At 35.2% G+C, this 17,695-nt stretch overlaps 1 protein-coding gene across 1 annotated transcript; it reads right to left on the bottom strand.

The window, feature by feature from the left end:
* Window positions 1-6,868: 6,868 nt before the first annotated feature.
* LOC116289885 (uncharacterized) lies at window positions 6,869-12,034 on the bottom strand. The gene is made up of 4 exons (XM_031696825.2): window positions 11,616-12,034; window positions 10,573-10,657; window positions 9,769-9,890; window positions 6,869-9,219 (listed from the first exon to the last, which is right to left on the bottom strand). Exons 1-4 carry the CDS (start codon window positions 11,961-11,963, stop codon window positions 8,863-8,865), a joined length of 912 nt encoding a protein of 303 aa, XP_031552685.1. The 5' UTR covers window positions 11,964-12,034; the 3' UTR covers window positions 6,869-8,862.
* Between the last annotated feature and the right edge of the window lie 5,661 nt (window positions 12,035-17,695).

Genomic DNA, 17,695 nt, shown 5'->3' with positions numbered 1-17,695 from the left:
AAAAGCATGGACTATAGCCCATGGTTTTCATCGATTTTGGGCCATTTTCACACCTTTTATAAAATAATAAATTATTAATTGGGTATCCAAATTAGGTCATTTTGGGACAATTTCTGGAAAAAAGCATGGACTATAGCACATGGTTTTGATCGATTTTGGTCCATTTTCACACATTTTATGAAACAATAAATTAAGTCATTTCTGGCAAAAAGGATGGACTATAGCGCATGGTTTTGATCGATTTTGGGCCATTTTCACACCTTTCATAAAATAATAAATTATTAATGAAGTATTCAAAAAAGATCATTTTAGACCAATTTCATGCAAAAAGCATGGACTATATCCTATGGTTTTGTTTGATTTTGGGCCACTTTCACCCCTTTTAAAAAATAATAAATTATTAGTGAAGTATTCAAAAAAGTTCATTTTGGACCAATTTCATGCAAAAAGCATGGACTATAGCCCATGGTTTTCATCGATTTTGGGCCATTTTCACACCTTTTAAAAAATAATAAATTATTAATGAGGTATGCAAAAAAGTTCATTTTGGGCCAATTTCATGCAAAAGCATGGACTATAGCCCATGTTTTTGATCGATTTTGGGCCACTTTCACAACTTGCATAAAATAATAAATTATTAATGAAGTATGCAAAAAAGTTCATTTTGGGCCAATTTCATGGAAAAAGCATGGACTATAGCCCATGTTTTTGATCGATTTGGTGCCATTTTCACACCTTTTATAAAAAAATAAATTATTAATTGGGTATCATAATTAGGTAATTTTGGGACAATTTCTGGAAAAAAGCATGGACTATAGCACATGGTTTTGATCGATTTTGGTCCATTTTCACACATTTTATGAAACAATAAATTAGGTCATTTCTGGCAAAAAGGATGGACTATAGCGCATGGTTATGATCGATTTTGGGCCATTTTCACACCTTTCATAAAATAATAAATTATTAATTAATTATTCAAAAAAGTTCATTTTGGACCAATTTCATGCAAGTAGCATGGACTATAGCCCATGGTTTTGATCGATTTTGTGCCATTTTCACACCTTTTAAAAAATAATAAATTATTAATGAAGTATGCAAAAAAGTTCATTTTGGGCCAACTTCATGCAAAAGCATGGACTATAGCCCATACTTTTGATCGATTTTGAGCCATTTTCACACCTTTTAAAAAATAATGAATTATTAATGAAGTATGCAAAAAAGTTCATTTTATGCCAATTTCATGCAAAAAGCATGGATTATATCCTATGGTTTTGGTTGATTTTGGGCCACTTTCACCCCTTTTAAAAAATAATAAATTATTAATGAAGTATTCAAAAAAGTTCATTTTGGACCAATTTAATGCAAAAAGCATGGACTATAGCCCATGGTTTTGATCGATTTTGGGCCATTTTCACACCTTATATAAAATAAATAATAATAAATTATTAATTGGGTATCCAAATTAGGTCATTTTGGGAGAAGTTCTTGCAAAAAGCATGGGCTATAGCCCATGGTTTTGATCGATTTTGGTCCATTTTCACACATTTTATGAAATAATAAATCAGGTCATTTCTGGCAAAAAGGATGGACTATAGCCCATGGTTTTGATCGATTTTAGGCCATTTTCACACCTTTCATTAAATAATAAATTATTAATGAAGTATTCAAAAAAGATCATTTTAGACCAATTTCATGCAAAAAGCATGGATTATAGCCCATGGTTTTGATCGATTTTGTGCCCTTTTCACACCTTTTAAAAAATAATAAATTATTAATGAAATATGCAAAAAAGTTCATTTTGGACCAATTTCATGCAAAAAGCATGGAGTATAGCCCATGGTTTTTATCGATTTTGAGCCATTTTCACACCTTTTTAAAAATAATAAATTATTAATGAGGTATGCAAAAAAGTTTATTTCGGGCCAATTTCATGCAAAAAGCATGGACTATAGCCCATGTTTTTGATCGATGTTGTGCCATTTTTACGCCTTTAATAAAATAATAAATTATTAATGAAGTATTCAAAAAAGATCATTTTAGACCAATTTCATGCAAAAAGCATGGACTATATCCTATGGTTTTGTTAGATTTTGGGCCACTTTCACCCCTTTTAAAAAATAATAAATTATTAGTGAAGTATTCAAAAAAGTTCATTTTGGACCAATTTCATACAAAAAGCATGGACTATAGCCCATGGTTTTCATCGATTTTGGGCCATTTTCACACCTTTTAAAAAATAATAAATTATTAATGAGGTATGCAAAAAAGTTCATTTTGGGCCAATTTCATGCAAAAAGCATGGACTATAGCCCATGTTTTTGATCGATTTTGGGCCACTTTCACAACTTGCATAAAATAATAAATTATTAATGAAGTATGCAAAAAAGTTCATTTTGGGCCAATTTCATGCAAAAAGCATGGACTATAGCCCATGTTTTTGATCGATTTCGTGCCATTTTCACACCTTTTATAAAAAAATAAATTATTAATTGGGTATCCAAATTAGGTCATTTTGGGACAATTTCTGGAAAAAAGCATGGACTATAGCACATGGTTTTGATCGATTTTTGTCCATTTTCACACATTTTATGAAACAATAAATTAGGTCATTTCTGGCAAAAAGGATGGACTATAGCGCATGGTTTTGATCGATTTTGGGCCATTTTCACACCTTTCATAAAATAATAAATTATTAATGAATTATTCAAAAAAGTTCATTTTGGACCAATTTCATGCAAGTAGCATGGACTATAGCCCATGGTTTTGATCGATTTTGTGCCATTTTCACACCTTTTAAAAAATAATAAATTATTAATGAAGTATGCAAAAAAGTTTATTTTGGGCCAACTTCATGCAAAAGCATGGACTATAGCCCATACTTTTGATCGATTTTGTGCCATTTTCACACCTTTTAAAAAATAATAAATTATTAATGAAGTATGCAAAAAAGTTTATTTCGGGCCAATTTCATGCAAAAAGCATGGACTATAGCCCATGGTTTTGATCGATGTTGTGCCATTTTCACACCTTTAATAAAATAATAAATTATTAATGAAGCATGCTAAAAAGTTCATTTTGGGCCAATTTCATGCAAAACCATGGACTATAGCCCATGCTTTTGATCGATTTTGTGCCATTTTCACACCTTTTAAAAAATGATAAATTATTAATTGGGTGTTCAAATTAGGTCATTTTGGCACAATTTCATGCTAAAAGCATGGACTATAGCCCATGGTTTTGATCGATTTTGGGCCATTTTCACACATTATATAAAATAAATAATAATAAATTATTAATTGGGTATCCAAATTAGGTCATTTTGGGAGAAGTTCTGGCAAAAAGCATGGACTATAGCCCATGGTTTTGATCGATTTTGGTCCATTTTCACACATTTTATGAAATAATAAATCAGGTCATTTCTGGCAAAAAGGATGGATTATAGCCCATGGTTTTGATCGATTTTAGGCCATTTACACACCCTTCATTAAATATTAAATTATTAATGAAGTATTCAAAAAAGATCATTTTAGACCAATTTCATGCAAAAAGCATGGACTATAGCCCATGGTTTTGATCGATTTTGTGCCCTTTTCACACCTTTTAAAAAATAATAAATTATTAATGAAATATGCAAAAAAGTTCATTTTGGACCAATTTCATGCAAAAAGCATGGAGTATAGCCCATGGTTTTTATCGATTTTGAGACATTTTCACACCTTTTAAAAATAATAAATTATTAATGAGGTATGCAAAAAAGTTCATTTTGGGCCAATTTCATGCAAAAAGCATGGACTATAGCCCATGTTTTTGATCGATTTTGGGCCACTTTCACAACTTGCATAAAATAATAAATTATTAATGAAGTATGCAAAAAAGTACATTTTGGGCCAATTTCATGCAAAACCATGGACTATAGCCCATGCTTTTGATCGATTTTGTGCCATTTTTACACCTTTTAAAAAAAAATAAATTATTAATTGGGTGTTCAAATTAGGTCATTTTGGCACAATTTCATGCTAAAAGCATGGACTATAGCCCATGGTTTTGATCGATTTTGCGCTATTTTTACACCTTTTATAAAATGATAAATTATTAATTGGGTGTTCAAATTAGGTCATTTTGGGCCAATTTCATGCAAAAAGCATGGACTATAGCCCAAGGTTTTGATCGATTTTGGGCCATTTTCACACGTTTTATAAAATAATAAATTATTAATTGGGTATCCAAATTAGGTCATTTTGGGACAATTTCTGGAAAAAGCATGGACTATAGCACATGGTTTTGATCGATTTTGGTCCATTTTCACACATTTTAGAAACAATAAATTAGGTCATTTCTGGCAAAAAGGATGGACTATAGCGCATGGTTTTGATCGATTTTGGGCCACTTTCACAACTTTCATAAAATAATAAATTATTAATGAAGTATTCAAAAAAGTTCATTTTGGACCAATTTGATGCAAGAAGCATAGACTATAGCCCATGGTTTTGATCGATTTTGTGCCATTTTCACACCTTTAGAAAATAATAAATTATTAATGAAGTATGCCAAAAGTTCATTTCGGGCCCAACTTCATGCAAAAGCATGGACGATAGCCCATCTTTGATCGATTTTGTGCATTTTCACACCTCTTTTAAAAAATAAAATAATGAATAAGTATTTATGCAATTATGAAGCATGGACATAGCCATATTATCGATTTTGGGCCATTTCACACCTTTAAAAATAAAAATATAAGAAGCAAAAATTATTTGGACCAATTTTGCAAAAACATGGACAATCTATGTTTTGATCTTTTGGGCCATTTTACACCTTTGGAAAAATAATGAATTATTAATGAAGTATGCAAAAAAGTTCGTTTTGGGCCAATTTTTGGCAAAAAGCATGGACTATAGCCTATGGTTTTGGTTGATTTTGGGCCATATTCACCCCTTTTAAAAAATAATGAATTATTAATGAAGTATGCAAAAAAGTTCAATTTGGGACAATTTCTGGTAAAAAGCATAGACTATAGCCCATGGTTTTGATCGATTTTGGGCCATTTTCACACCTTTCATAAAATAGTAAATTATTAATTGGGTGTTCAAATTAGGTCATTTTGGGACAGTTTCATGCAAAAAGCATGGAGTATAGCCCATGTTTTTGATCGATTTGGTGCCATTTTCACACCTTTTATAAAATAATAAATTATTAATTGGGTATCCAAATTAGGTCATTTTGGGACAATTTCTGGCAAAAAGCATGGACTATAGCCCATGGTTTTGATCGATTTTGGTCCATTTTCACACATTTTATGAAACAATAAATTAGGTCATTTCTGGCAAAAAGGATGGACTATAGCGCATGGTTTTGATCGATTTTGGGCCATTTTCACACCTTTCATAAAATAATAAATTATTAATGAAGTATTCAAAAAAGTTCATTTTGGACCAATTTCATGCAAAAAGCATGGACTATAGCCCATGGTTTTGATCGATTTTATGCCATTTTCACACCTTTTAAAAAATAGTAAATTATTAATGAAGTATGCAAAAAAGTTCATTTTGGGCCAATTTCATGCAAAAGCATGGACGATAGCCCATGCTTTTGATCGATTTTGGGCCATTTTCACACCTTTTAAAAAATAATAAATTATTAATGAAGTATGCAAAAAAGTTCATTTTGGGCCAATTTCATGCAAAAAGCATGGACTATATCCTATGGTTTTGGTTGATTTTGGGCCACTTTCACGCCTTTCATAAAGTAATAAATTATTAATGAAGTATGCAAAAAAGTTCATTTTGGTCCAATTTCATGCAAAAAGCATGGACTATAGCTCATGGTTTTGATTGATTTTGGTCTATTTTCAAACCTTTTATAAAATAATAAATTATTAATTGGGTGTTCAAATTAGGTCATTTTGGGACAATTTCATACAAAAAGCATGGACTATGGCCCATGGTTTTGATCGATTTTGGGCCATTTTAACACCTCTTATAAAATAATAAATTATTAATGAAGTATGGAAAAAAGGCCATTTTTGGCCAATTTCATGCAAAAAGCATGGACTATAGCCCATTGCTTTTATCGATATTTGGGCATTTTTACACCTTTTATAAAACAATAAATTATTAATGAGGTATTGAATATAGGCTAATTTGGGCCAAATTCTTGTTAAAAAGTTTTTTTCATTCACTACTAATTATCAAAACGAACTTACCTTTTACTGGTTTGAGGATGATTTTGGACCAACTATTATAGTTAGAAGTTATCGAAATAAATATGTTTGAATATACATATGTATATTCCTTCAGCAGTTGAAAACGGGGGACTGCTTACGTATACAGTCATATATACATTGGAGAACATTTATTTTTTGATTGGATATGGGGTACAGTGGGCCGTGAATGTGCTTCGCTACTCGGATTCTAATTACCACCTCCCCATTCCTTTTGAGTCTGGCTTTTCTTTCTCTTTTTCTTTTCTTTCTTCGTTTTCATTGAACGATGGTTCAAAAGGTTAAACTGATATTAAGTTATTTCTTTTTTTATTAGCAATTTTAGCAAGTGAACAACAAGAAAAATTTAAACTTGTGAAACATTTTTGGTACTTCCTCTTTTATTCAGGGTCCGATCAGAAGGACAGTAAACGTCCGAATTATCAGAACAGGTCCAAAGGTTTTAACATAGTGTTTAAGAGTATCCTTCGTAAACCCCTTGCATGTGACGCCAAAGCAACTCATTTTAGAGGACAAATCATAGGAATACCAATCTCATGAGAAATAGATACCTGTTGTCATGTCCTCCAATTTCGGAGCTGCATTCCAACGTACAGCAGTACCATCAGGGTCTATACACTGGTTGTATTCAACACACCAACACCAAACCAATACCTGGTAGTCGTTATCAGTTTATTGGTTTCATGGAGACCTTAAGAATACAATGTGAACTAGGAATGTTTCCTATTAATATAAACCTACTAATGTTGTATCATGAATCCTGCGCCTGATTGGCGGAGCTACTAGTCGTATATTAAGAATACAATGTGAACTAGAAATATTTCCCATTAATATAAACCTACTAATGTTGTATCACGAATCCTGCGCTCTGATTGGCTGAATTTCTAGTTGTATATTAGGGATAGACCACAAGTAGGGAAAGGTGCCGGTTTTGAAAACCAAACCAATGCGTAAAATAAATTATTTCAACTTAATTTCAAAACTTGTGGTGAAGCCGATTTTGGATCAATTAGTAAGTTTATACTAAAATAATTAGACTTCCTCTCGCCCTCATGGTCTACGACTCAATAGACTATTCGGCATTCGGCTTCATTGGCTATTGACTCGTAGACCATTTAGGCTGCGGGTCTAATAACCCTGAAGCGAGATGACGTTTCCCCCCCGTCTCTAGACCATAATCCTTTTCACATTGCTTTTGTTCTTTAATTATGACTATTGTTCCTGTATTCTCTAAGGAATCAAAAATTTTAATATGAAAGAATTTTGAAAACTATTATGGTATAGAATCGGGGGTAAAACGTCATCTCGCTTCAGGCTTATTGTTAATTAAAAATTAATAGATGCTTTCATAAAATTATACAAGATTGATTGCGATATTCTTGTGTCAGCAGTGCATGGGGTTGACTCCCATCAAATTCAGGCCTAGGCCAATCTATTGCTATATGCTATTCTTTTTATATTTCTCCATTACCTTGCATCGAACTTGAAGAAACAAATTAACAAACATACCACATAAATAGGAACAATATGTGAAACATGGCCACGTTTTTATCGTTTTTCTTCGTGCACTTCACTTTACTTTTTGCGAACCTTCTCACCAAACACAAGTATTATTTCATTTATGCACTTGGAGATTTTGTTTCACAAATTTTAAAGAATTATTTTGTGCTTGCCAACTGACTTTTCACGTTTGCATTAAACAAGCAAACAAGTATACACTGGCACGAGCTCCCCTTCTTTATGGTCACGTCCACGGCACAATGATTCCGTACTACTGTGTGATGGATCCCCACTTTGTTCTAAAGCTGACACAAGTCGTCTTAAAATACTAAATAAAAATAGACCTATCAAACAATCTAAAGTTATTCAAAGAAAGTGTTATTCCAGGGTTAACCTGAGTATCAAGCTCTCTTGGGGAGAGGGGGAGGAGGAGAGGGGGAAAGGGGAGCCCCTTCTTCTCGTCTTCCCCTCCTCCTCCTTTTCCCATTCTTCTTCCTCTTCCCCTCCACCACAATTTCCCTCCCCCTCTCCTGGGGCCTGATACTCAGGTTATTCCAAGGATGGACAGTGCACATTCTACTTCGTTTGTCAGTGCTCCTTTTGAATGTACTGGAGTAGATTTTGCATGACTATGAAAAAGCACGGCACACAACACCGTCAGGGTACCGAATTGACAACATCTTTTGACATCGTGACACCGTCACGCTCAATGTACGTCACGGCACGTCCCTATCATTACAGTCGTCATAGTAATTGTGCTCTAACATGGCTGCTACGACGCTGTCTCTCACCGCTGTGTGTTCTGTTTAGTTCACGCGGGTCGCGGGTTCGATTCCCGACCGCGTCATATATGTGAGTTGTGTTTGATTTGTTGTTCTCTCTCTTGCCACGAGGGTTTTACTCCGGTTTCTCCGGATTTTCTTCCTCTGTAAAATCTATGTGCGAGATAAGTGTTGTATTTTGTAAATGATGAATGTAGTTGTAATACGTGTAGAGCGAACCTCAAGGAACAGCCCCTTGCGGGGATTGAAGAGAAAAAGAGAGAGAGAAATCATTGCAATTGTTTTGCCTGATGTAGGTGCCTGGTGTGTGCTTAGAATCCACACATCGCAAATTATTTGATGCTCAACTGTGATAGCTTATGATTACACGAAATCTGTAAATGGGATTTGTGTTGTAACAGATGCAGGACCAGCATATCGAGCTGTCTTCTTCTCAACAATCCAGGACTTTCTTTCTCCTTTGAAGCCAATAAATGTCCAAGCAGTTCGGTACTCAATGGTTGGGGTTGTTGCGCCGATGGACAAAAAAGCGTTGCTATCATAGTATTGGTTACCGGTATCAGCAACTAGGACAAGAACAATAGAGTTGGCAGGAATAGTACTGATGTATGAAACCATCTTGGATGCGGCTCCACTATCTGCATGTGAGTCAAAAGTAACTCGAGGTCCAACAATAGCAGTGCCATTGAATGTCACCAACCGAAAGCTATGGCCACGAGCCTGAATGAGAGATGATAAGCAATTATCAAATTAATACTGGTTCGTGAGCAGGCACTTCGACTTGTAAGCTTAATATGTGAGTAAACATGACACTTGTTCAAAAGTCCAATTAAAATGATAATAATAATATAAAATAATTAACAATAATAATAATAAATAATAAAATTAATAGTGATAATAAAAATAATGAATGAATGAATAAATGAATGAATGAATGAATGAATAAAGAAAGAAAGAAAGAAATTTAGTAAAGAAAGAAAGAATTGACAATGATGATAACAATAACGATAACGATAACGATAACGATAGCGAAAACGATAACGATAATGATAGGCGATAGGCGATAGGCGATAAGAGATAGGCAAAAAGCAATACGAGATAGGTCATTCCAAGATCCAAGAATAGCAGATGAACCTTAGTGTTAAAACTGATTCAGTATTCTTTGTAGCTACAGTCGACGAAACCATTTCCATGTCGGAAGACGTATCTCTTATCGCCTTTGGCGATGACAACGTTTCTTTATATAACTATATAAACAAATAGACTTACTCCAGTTTGAGAGAGGGGGTACTTATGGCCATTGACTTTAAAATACGAGTCCAGAAAGATATTATGATTCGGCCCTAGAGGATCATCAGTCCCATATGCCTTGAGTTCAATGTCGATGTACGCTAGGATAAAATACAGTACAATCAATACAGTAAATCGCTGGGTAATGTCTGGGGGAAAGGGGTTTAGGGAGAAGACTCTAGACAGAGGATAGTCTTGGGCAAAACTGTCAAAATATTAGGGACCATATTTCAAAATTGTCAAGATAGTTAAAGGCAAATCCTTGAAATGAAAAACAGTGCAACACTATAGCACTATTACTATAGCCTTTTCATAGTTTAAGAATCGATTCCACTGCGCATGCGATTTTATCCCGAATTTCTCACCTTCTTTTGTTTAATTAAGAACAAAGAAGGTTTAGACAAAAGAATGTAGAAATTTGGGATAAAATCGCATGCGCAGTGGAATCGATTCTTAAACTGTGAAAAGGCTTATCTGCGGACAAAACAAAAGACTTCCTTCTCTTGAGGACTGGAATATTTTTGATGTTCTTCATTATTTTGACTCCATGCAGGTAGAGATTTAGTGCAAGAGGTCTATATATTTTGAAGACATAGGTATGATTTCTAAAACTGATCAGGCCGAGGGTTATGGAGGGATAAAGACCAGACTAATCCTACTGGTGGCTATGACGCTCACACTGGATATAACAATGAATGAGTGCTAAGCAGAATTTGCTAGTTGCGGAATGCGTGAGCCACAGGTGTGACAAAAACTGAATACCGTATATATAGGTGAACTTACGCTTCCAACACTGATACGATGAAGTGGTCTGTAGACGAGGAACACAGATGTCTCCTGCAGGACAAGGACTGCTTGTACAACCGCTCTGTGGATAAAATGGTTCAAGCATTAATTTCTTTTCTATTTTTTGGACCGTTTTCGAGTAAATCTTTGTTGATGGGTCATGACTCTCGTAACATTTTAAAAATAACTTTCATTTATATTTATCAAAACCGCTGGAGATTTTTTGAAAGCGCTTTTAGGAGAATGCGTTGCGTTGTTTTACAAATATTGTTTAGTAAAAGGTAATTCTAGAAAGAATCCAAGGTACCATAGAGACCGTTTATAACAGAGGGTGACCCTATTCTCCTCATAGGGCTAAAAAAACATTTTTGTGGTCCCAAAGAATTTCTTAAGTGATAAAAGTCTTAGATCAGCACTATGTATGATTAAACAGATATATATATCTAAATTACGAGTCTCCAAATCTACTTCTGCTTATGGCAACTTAACCTTTTGTTATCCTTAATTGTTAATAATGTATTTTTTAACTTGCTGAGAGAAACTAAACTTGTTTGCTAGAGTCCACTCGTCAAAGTTCTCGTTGCAAAGCTGACGCACAAGAACTGATTTCAAAGTGGTTTTGATCCACACAAAATGGATTTTGCTTTTTGAATTTAATTTTTTAACGTTTTTTAAAAGAACGATTTTTACATAAACGAAAGAAAAGAGAAAAGAAAAGAGGAAATAAAGAAGAAAAGAGGATATAAAGAAACGAACGAATAAACAAAGAATTGCTGTAAAATACAAAACCAAATTCAAATTCAAATTTCGCAGTAAAAAGCTGATGGAGGACTCATATTTAAGGTTTTTCCCCCCAGGAAATTCGTTATTATACTTCATTGACTACGCTGAAAGATAGCCCCATCCAAAAAAAAAAAAAAAAAAATTGGTATTGAAGTTACATTGATAATGTTTCTCACGAGTCTATAAAATATTTTTTTAAATAATAAAAGTGCACTAGTTTGGAAAATGAAGTTAAAGCGTTTTATAGTTCCTCTTACCACAACGCTGCGGTGCTTGTAACCAGTTTTGGTCACCAAATAGAACATTTCGGCAAAATGTACTTTACTGCAAACCTCACAGACCAATCGTTCGCCTTCTTTTGGACCGAGATTGTAGGAAAAGCAGCCTTGATACATTAAACACTTTAATATACATTCGTCCTCGTTAGAAACGTTCACACTCAGAAAAACAAGTGATGAATTCAAAGCTTTGTTGTCGATAGCAGTTTCAAAGTTTCGTGTTTGGAGAAGAGGAGTATCAAGATGGTTTAGGTTAAATTCGGCGACTGTAGAATAAATAATAACGAAAAGAAGAAGGGAAAGACAAGTAAAGATATTGTTGAGCATCTTGCTTCTTCAACCGCTTAATCTTCTACACTAAACGTCAACTTAAGGACTAACTTAAAGTAATTGTTTGATATGATCCATTCAACAAACGTTCTGCAGATGTTTCAGTAAAGCAAAATTATTATCATAGAGATTGAAATAATAAGAACAATAGCAACTAGGTATTGACAAGGCAACAAAAGAAGCATACGTTACATAGGCAAACAGTAGAAGATACATCAATATTTTAAAAAAGTATTTTGGAGTTTTAATTTCGATAAATCAGAAGACGATTCTTTTAATTAATCGATTAAATATAAACTCTTTAAGCATCTAATATTAGATAAGCGAATAAGAAAAAAAGAACTTATTGATTTGTATCTGGTTCAGTGCCAAGATCCTCCTTGCTTCATTTTTTATTCATCATCTTCAACTTTGATGAAACTTAATAATTAATGGATAAGCATCAGAACATAATCGCGTTGGTATCCCTTAGACATTTTATTATCCCGGGTAAATCAATATAACGTAAATAGTCTATGCTTATGTAATTCATAGTGTTGGATAGTTGTAAGGTGACAGTGTGGATGGTGTTGAATGGTTGTAAGGTGACAGCGTGGATAGTGTTGGATAGTTGTAAGGTGACAGTGTGGATGGTGTTGGATAGTTGTAAGGTGACAGCGTGGATAGTGTTGGATAGTTGTAAGGTGACAGTGTGGATGGTGTTGGATAGTTGTAAGGTGAGAGTTTGGATGATGTTGGATAGTGTTAAGGTGACAGTGTGGATGGTGTTGGATAGTTGTAAGGCGACAGTGTGGATGGTGTTGAATGTTTGCAAGGCGACAGTGTGAATGGTGTTGGATAGTTGTAAGGTGTCAGTGTGGATGGTGTTGGATGGTTGTAAGGCGACAGTGTGGATGGTGTTGGACAGTTGTAAGGTGAGAGTTTGGATGATGTTGGATAGTGTTAAGGTCACAGTGTGGATGGTGTTGAATGTTTGTAAGGTGACAGTGTGGATTGTGTTGAATGTTTGTAAGGCGACAGTGTGGATGGTTTTGAATGTTTGTAAGGCGACAGTGTGGATGATGTTGGATAGTTGTAAGGTGACAGTGTGGATGGTGTCGAATGTTTGTAAGGTGACAGTGCGGATGGTGTTGGATGATTGTAAGGTGACAGTGTGGATGGTGTTGGATAGTTGTAAGGTGACAGTGTGGATGATGTTGGATAGTTGTAAGGTGACAGTGTGGATGGTGTTGGATAGTTGTAAGGTGACAGTGTGGATGGTGTTGGATGATTGTAAGGTGACAGTGTGGATGGTGTTGGATGGTTGTAAGGTGTCAGTGTGGATGATGTTGGATAGTTGTAAGGTGACAGTGTGGATGATGTTGGATAGTTGTAAGGTGACAGTGTGGATGATGTTGGATAGTTGTAAGGTGACAGTGTGGATGATGTTGGATAGTTGTAAGGTGACGGTGTGGATGATGTTGGATAGTTGTAAGGTGACAGTGTGGATGATGTTGGATAGTTGTAAGGTGTCAGTGTGGATGATGTTGGATAGTTGTAAGGTGACAGTGTGGATGGTGTTGGATGTGTGGATGGTGTTGGATGTGTGGATGGTGTTGGATGTGTGGATGGTGTTGGATGTGTGGATGGTGTTGGATAGTTGTAAGGTGTCAGTGTGGATGGTGTTGAATGTTTGTAAGGTGTCAGTGTGGATGGTGTTTTGATGGTTTCAAAGTGAGAGTGTTGGATAAAGTAGCTGTAAGATGAGAGTTTGGATGGTGTTGAATGGTTGTAAGGTGACAGTAGGGATGGTGTTGGATAGTTGTGAGTCGACAGTGGGGATGGTGTTTTGATGGTTGTAAGGTGACAGTGTAGATGGTATTGGAAAAATGTAAGGTGACAGTGTGAATGGCCTTGGATCATGGTGTAAATTTACATTGTGGATGGTTATTGTAGCCAGTTTGGACGGTTTTAGACAGTATATTTCATAGTACATTTAATTTTTAAAACTTGTTCTATAGCTTGGGGGGGGGGGGGGGGGGGGACCGCAAATATACCAAATTTATTAGAATTGTGAAAGACGAAAATTAAAATCTAATACATTGTTATACTGAATAGCTGACAGTCGTTGATAGACTTCATCTCAGTAGTGTCTTAAAAAAGTACAACAAAATGGAAACTAATCGAAACGTAAAAATTAGAAATACTGAATCAAAACAAAAGACCCTTTTTATCTACTACAATCGTTATGTCAACTTAGTCTTTTCATCGTCTGTAGCGTTTTCATGCGTGTTTTCATCTTCTGTATACATATCATTTATCGCCTTAAGATAAAATGGAACAAAAGTCGTAGGTTACCACGAGGAAGAACTCCAGACGACAATTGTTTAGAATTATCAATGCTGATTCAAACGGGAGTAAAATGCCAAAAATAACTTGCAGGTGTACTTTTGAATCGCCTTTTCATTATCGCTCGGCTGCCTAGAAGAGAACTGTGAGCATTAAAACTGGTGAGTCGCAAAAACCCTTTATTAATCACAGCAGAAGGAATAGTATCTCTATATTTATTTATCTAGCAATACTTCAGTGTCAATTTTTAATACAACTAAACTTAAAACGTAGTAGCGAAATCTTTGCCGCCGTGTGTGTGCATATATATATATATATATATGTATATTACGAATCAGTTAAATTTTACTGTCTAAAGTATACTCATCATATATCTGATATATTATATATTCTAACAGGTTTAAGTCACAGATGTACGTATATATAAATGTGTAATGAACAGCTTATTACGTTTCGATGTATAATCTAAAATGATTTTAAATAGAAGTACCAGGGTGCATGTCTAAGACAGACGATTTTGTTTCCTCATTTAGTCACTGAAAGAAAAAAACAAGATTATTTTGCACCAGAATATATATTCATTGTAAGTAGTTTTCGCTCCATCAAATAGTCTGGCTCTCTCTAAATGACAACACCTTTGTCTCGGGAATCAAACCTTATGGTCTCATAAAATATTGAAGCGCCGGACAATTTTTATCCATAATCTCAGCAACCTGCTAATTGGCTTTCAACGGCGAGTTTCTGGATTTTTCCGATTTGAAATTTGTTTGACTGGAAAACCCCATGGTGATTTTTAAAGCAAAGTGATTAGAAAACTCAAACAAACTGCGCAGTTTTTGAGCTTTAATTTCCGAAATGAATAATCCCTGTACCCTTATATTGACGAAACAAAAATATAGACTTTGTCAATTTGCCGGATTTAAATTCTCGCGACGATTACGCCAGGAAGACAAATGCAAAAGTGTTGTGTAAAACTGTTGATTAAAAAACTGATTAAAACGCGTCGACTTTTGTATTATTTCGTCGGTCTTGTGAGTGTGTGTGTCGAATGTTTTTGTCTCAGATTTGGGGCACTGTTCATTTATTATCCATAAAACGTGGTCAAAGTAGAGCTGGATGATTGCGCAATGGTATCGTGCGCATTGCTTTTATTAGTACGAAAACGTTTTCATTTTGGTCTCGATCAAAGTCAGCTGTTGAGACATTTCTCTAGAGTACTCTTTATATTTCATGCATTCATGAAGGTCTATTTCCTCAGTAGGCCCGAGATAAAAGTTGGATATCATTGGGCTCCTTATTAATAAATATAAGAACAAGTTTTCAGTGGGATGTCAAGCATTACCTACAAGATTTAACAGTGACAAGTCAATGTTAATCAATACGATTCCCGTTGAAGCCTGAAATCATTTTTTCAGGTCTTTCTTTACAGCGTTCGCTTATAGATCACATATTCACTGTGATGATCAACATTCTAACATTATTACACCACAGTTCTACCCATTCAATTCACGATAATCAATTCACGGGATTTGACTTTCTTCATTATTTTTCAAGACACCTATATTTAAAATATATACAAAAAATACATTCTATCAGTAAGGTAGTGTTTTCGTACAAAATACATTTGTTGCAGGACGTCCAGAAACAACCTTTAAGGTTTAATGTTTAAGTCATAGATCATGATAAATCGTGTTGTTAATAATGGACAATTAACTGTCTGAAGAACAAACGTTCCCAGAATATTCATTAATAATAGAGATCCTTCCTTCCCTCAATTTCTATCTATGCCTTTAAAAAACCTCTGGGCTGATCAAAGTCGGAGCACAGCTAACTCACTGCATGAATCAAATTGGAATTGGTAGGTCAGAGTAAACAGTAGAAAAACTCACGGAGGACAGTCCTCGAATCAAGGGAAAGATTGATTCAAACCATGAGTAAGCTACCGGCTCGCCACCCTTGATTTCCAAATAGCAAAACTTAGCTCCCCAGATATAAATATCAATCCCAAGGTAATTGATAGAAACATTAACACTGGGAAAAAAGCTGAGAATTCCAGGTGGGAAAGTACATTATTGATATCTGTGTCTATAGTGCACAATAGCAGGATACTACATGGGGTTGCTTTCAGTTGGTCGAAATGTTAATTCAACCTTTATGGATGTGATAAAATCAAGTTTGCTTAAGAGTGATTTCACGTTTCTCTGTTTCCGCGCTGTTGTCATCTACAACTGTTATCGTTACCCTAAAACACTGTACTGCGTCTCTGAGCTGATCGAGGTCAGGGAAGGCTAACTCACAGATCAAATTGGAAACTATTGTTAGGCTTTGTGGAGGAAGGAAAACTTGGAATCAAGAGCCAGAGAGCCTAAACAAACTCTACCCACGTGAGATACGGAGTGTAGAAATCAAACACGAGACCCAAGAGGTGAGAGGCAAGTAAACTAACGCTATCTGATTCTGTAGTATCCCGGCCATGATGGACCGGCTGTTTTTCGAACAGATTATCCTAAGAGACCCGTTATGGAAAACATTCCTCGGCTAATGTTTGCACGACTTCATAAATGAGAAATATTTTCAGTTTAACAATAAACACAACATATGTCGGCTATGGTTGTAGTGGATCTCCGCTTAGACCATAAAACATACAGCTAGTGGGTACGAAAATCGTCTATTGGAACTATCGGAAGAATGCTTTACAGCGCTTCTCAATCACACGCTTGAAATTGACGATAATTTTATGTCGCAACAAAAATAGATTTTTGGTAGTCGCTAATCAAAGTGTTTCCATAGCACTGTCGGAAAATACAATGTTTCAAAGTGCACGTGCCTATGGAATGTCATGGAAACGCCTTGATTGACGTCCAACGGAGTACCATCTTGCGCTTGTGATTAAGAAGCGCTGTTAATATATCTATCCATAATCCTCAGCTAAGATCTCGTTTGTGCAATTCTAGATAGCCAGAATATCTGCCTGCCTCGTTTTGTTAATAGCCAGTGATCCAATAGACCTCCTCGGCTCTGACGTAATGTTTTCCCATTTCAGACCCCATGTCATTCCCTAGAGTATCATTTCTTTGTTTAAGGTTTGCGCTCGGTTGCACATGAGAAGACACATGAATATGGATACAGCTCAAACAAAGAATCTTATTCTCAAGGGAATGAAACGTGGTCTGAAATGGGAAAACATTTTCCCAAGCCGAAGAGGAGTTAAATTTTGCAATTGCGAAGGGAATTTTTTTAAAACCTATCCTTTACACGCAGCTAAATTTAAACTCCATTCACATTTACCACTAAGATACACATTGAAAAAATCACAAGCGTATCTAATATCTATCTTCACGATCTCTTGACTGCCGCATTCACCGGAAGACGTAGAGTAGGCCGGCTGCGTATCCGTATGT

The sequence above is a fragment of the Actinia tenebrosa genome, unplaced genomic scaffold, assembly GCF_029948245.1.
Source record: "Actinia tenebrosa isolate PJP-AT-01 unplaced genomic scaffold, QUT_ActTen_1.0 PGA_scaffold11__36_contigs__length_13525064, whole genome shotgun sequence".
NCBI classification, from domain to species: Eukaryota; Metazoa; Cnidaria; class Anthozoa; order Actiniaria; family Actiniidae; genus Actinia; species Actinia tenebrosa.
The sequence above is the reverse complement of the archived record's forward strand: the minus strand, read 5'-3'. Positions and strand labels throughout refer to the sequence as shown.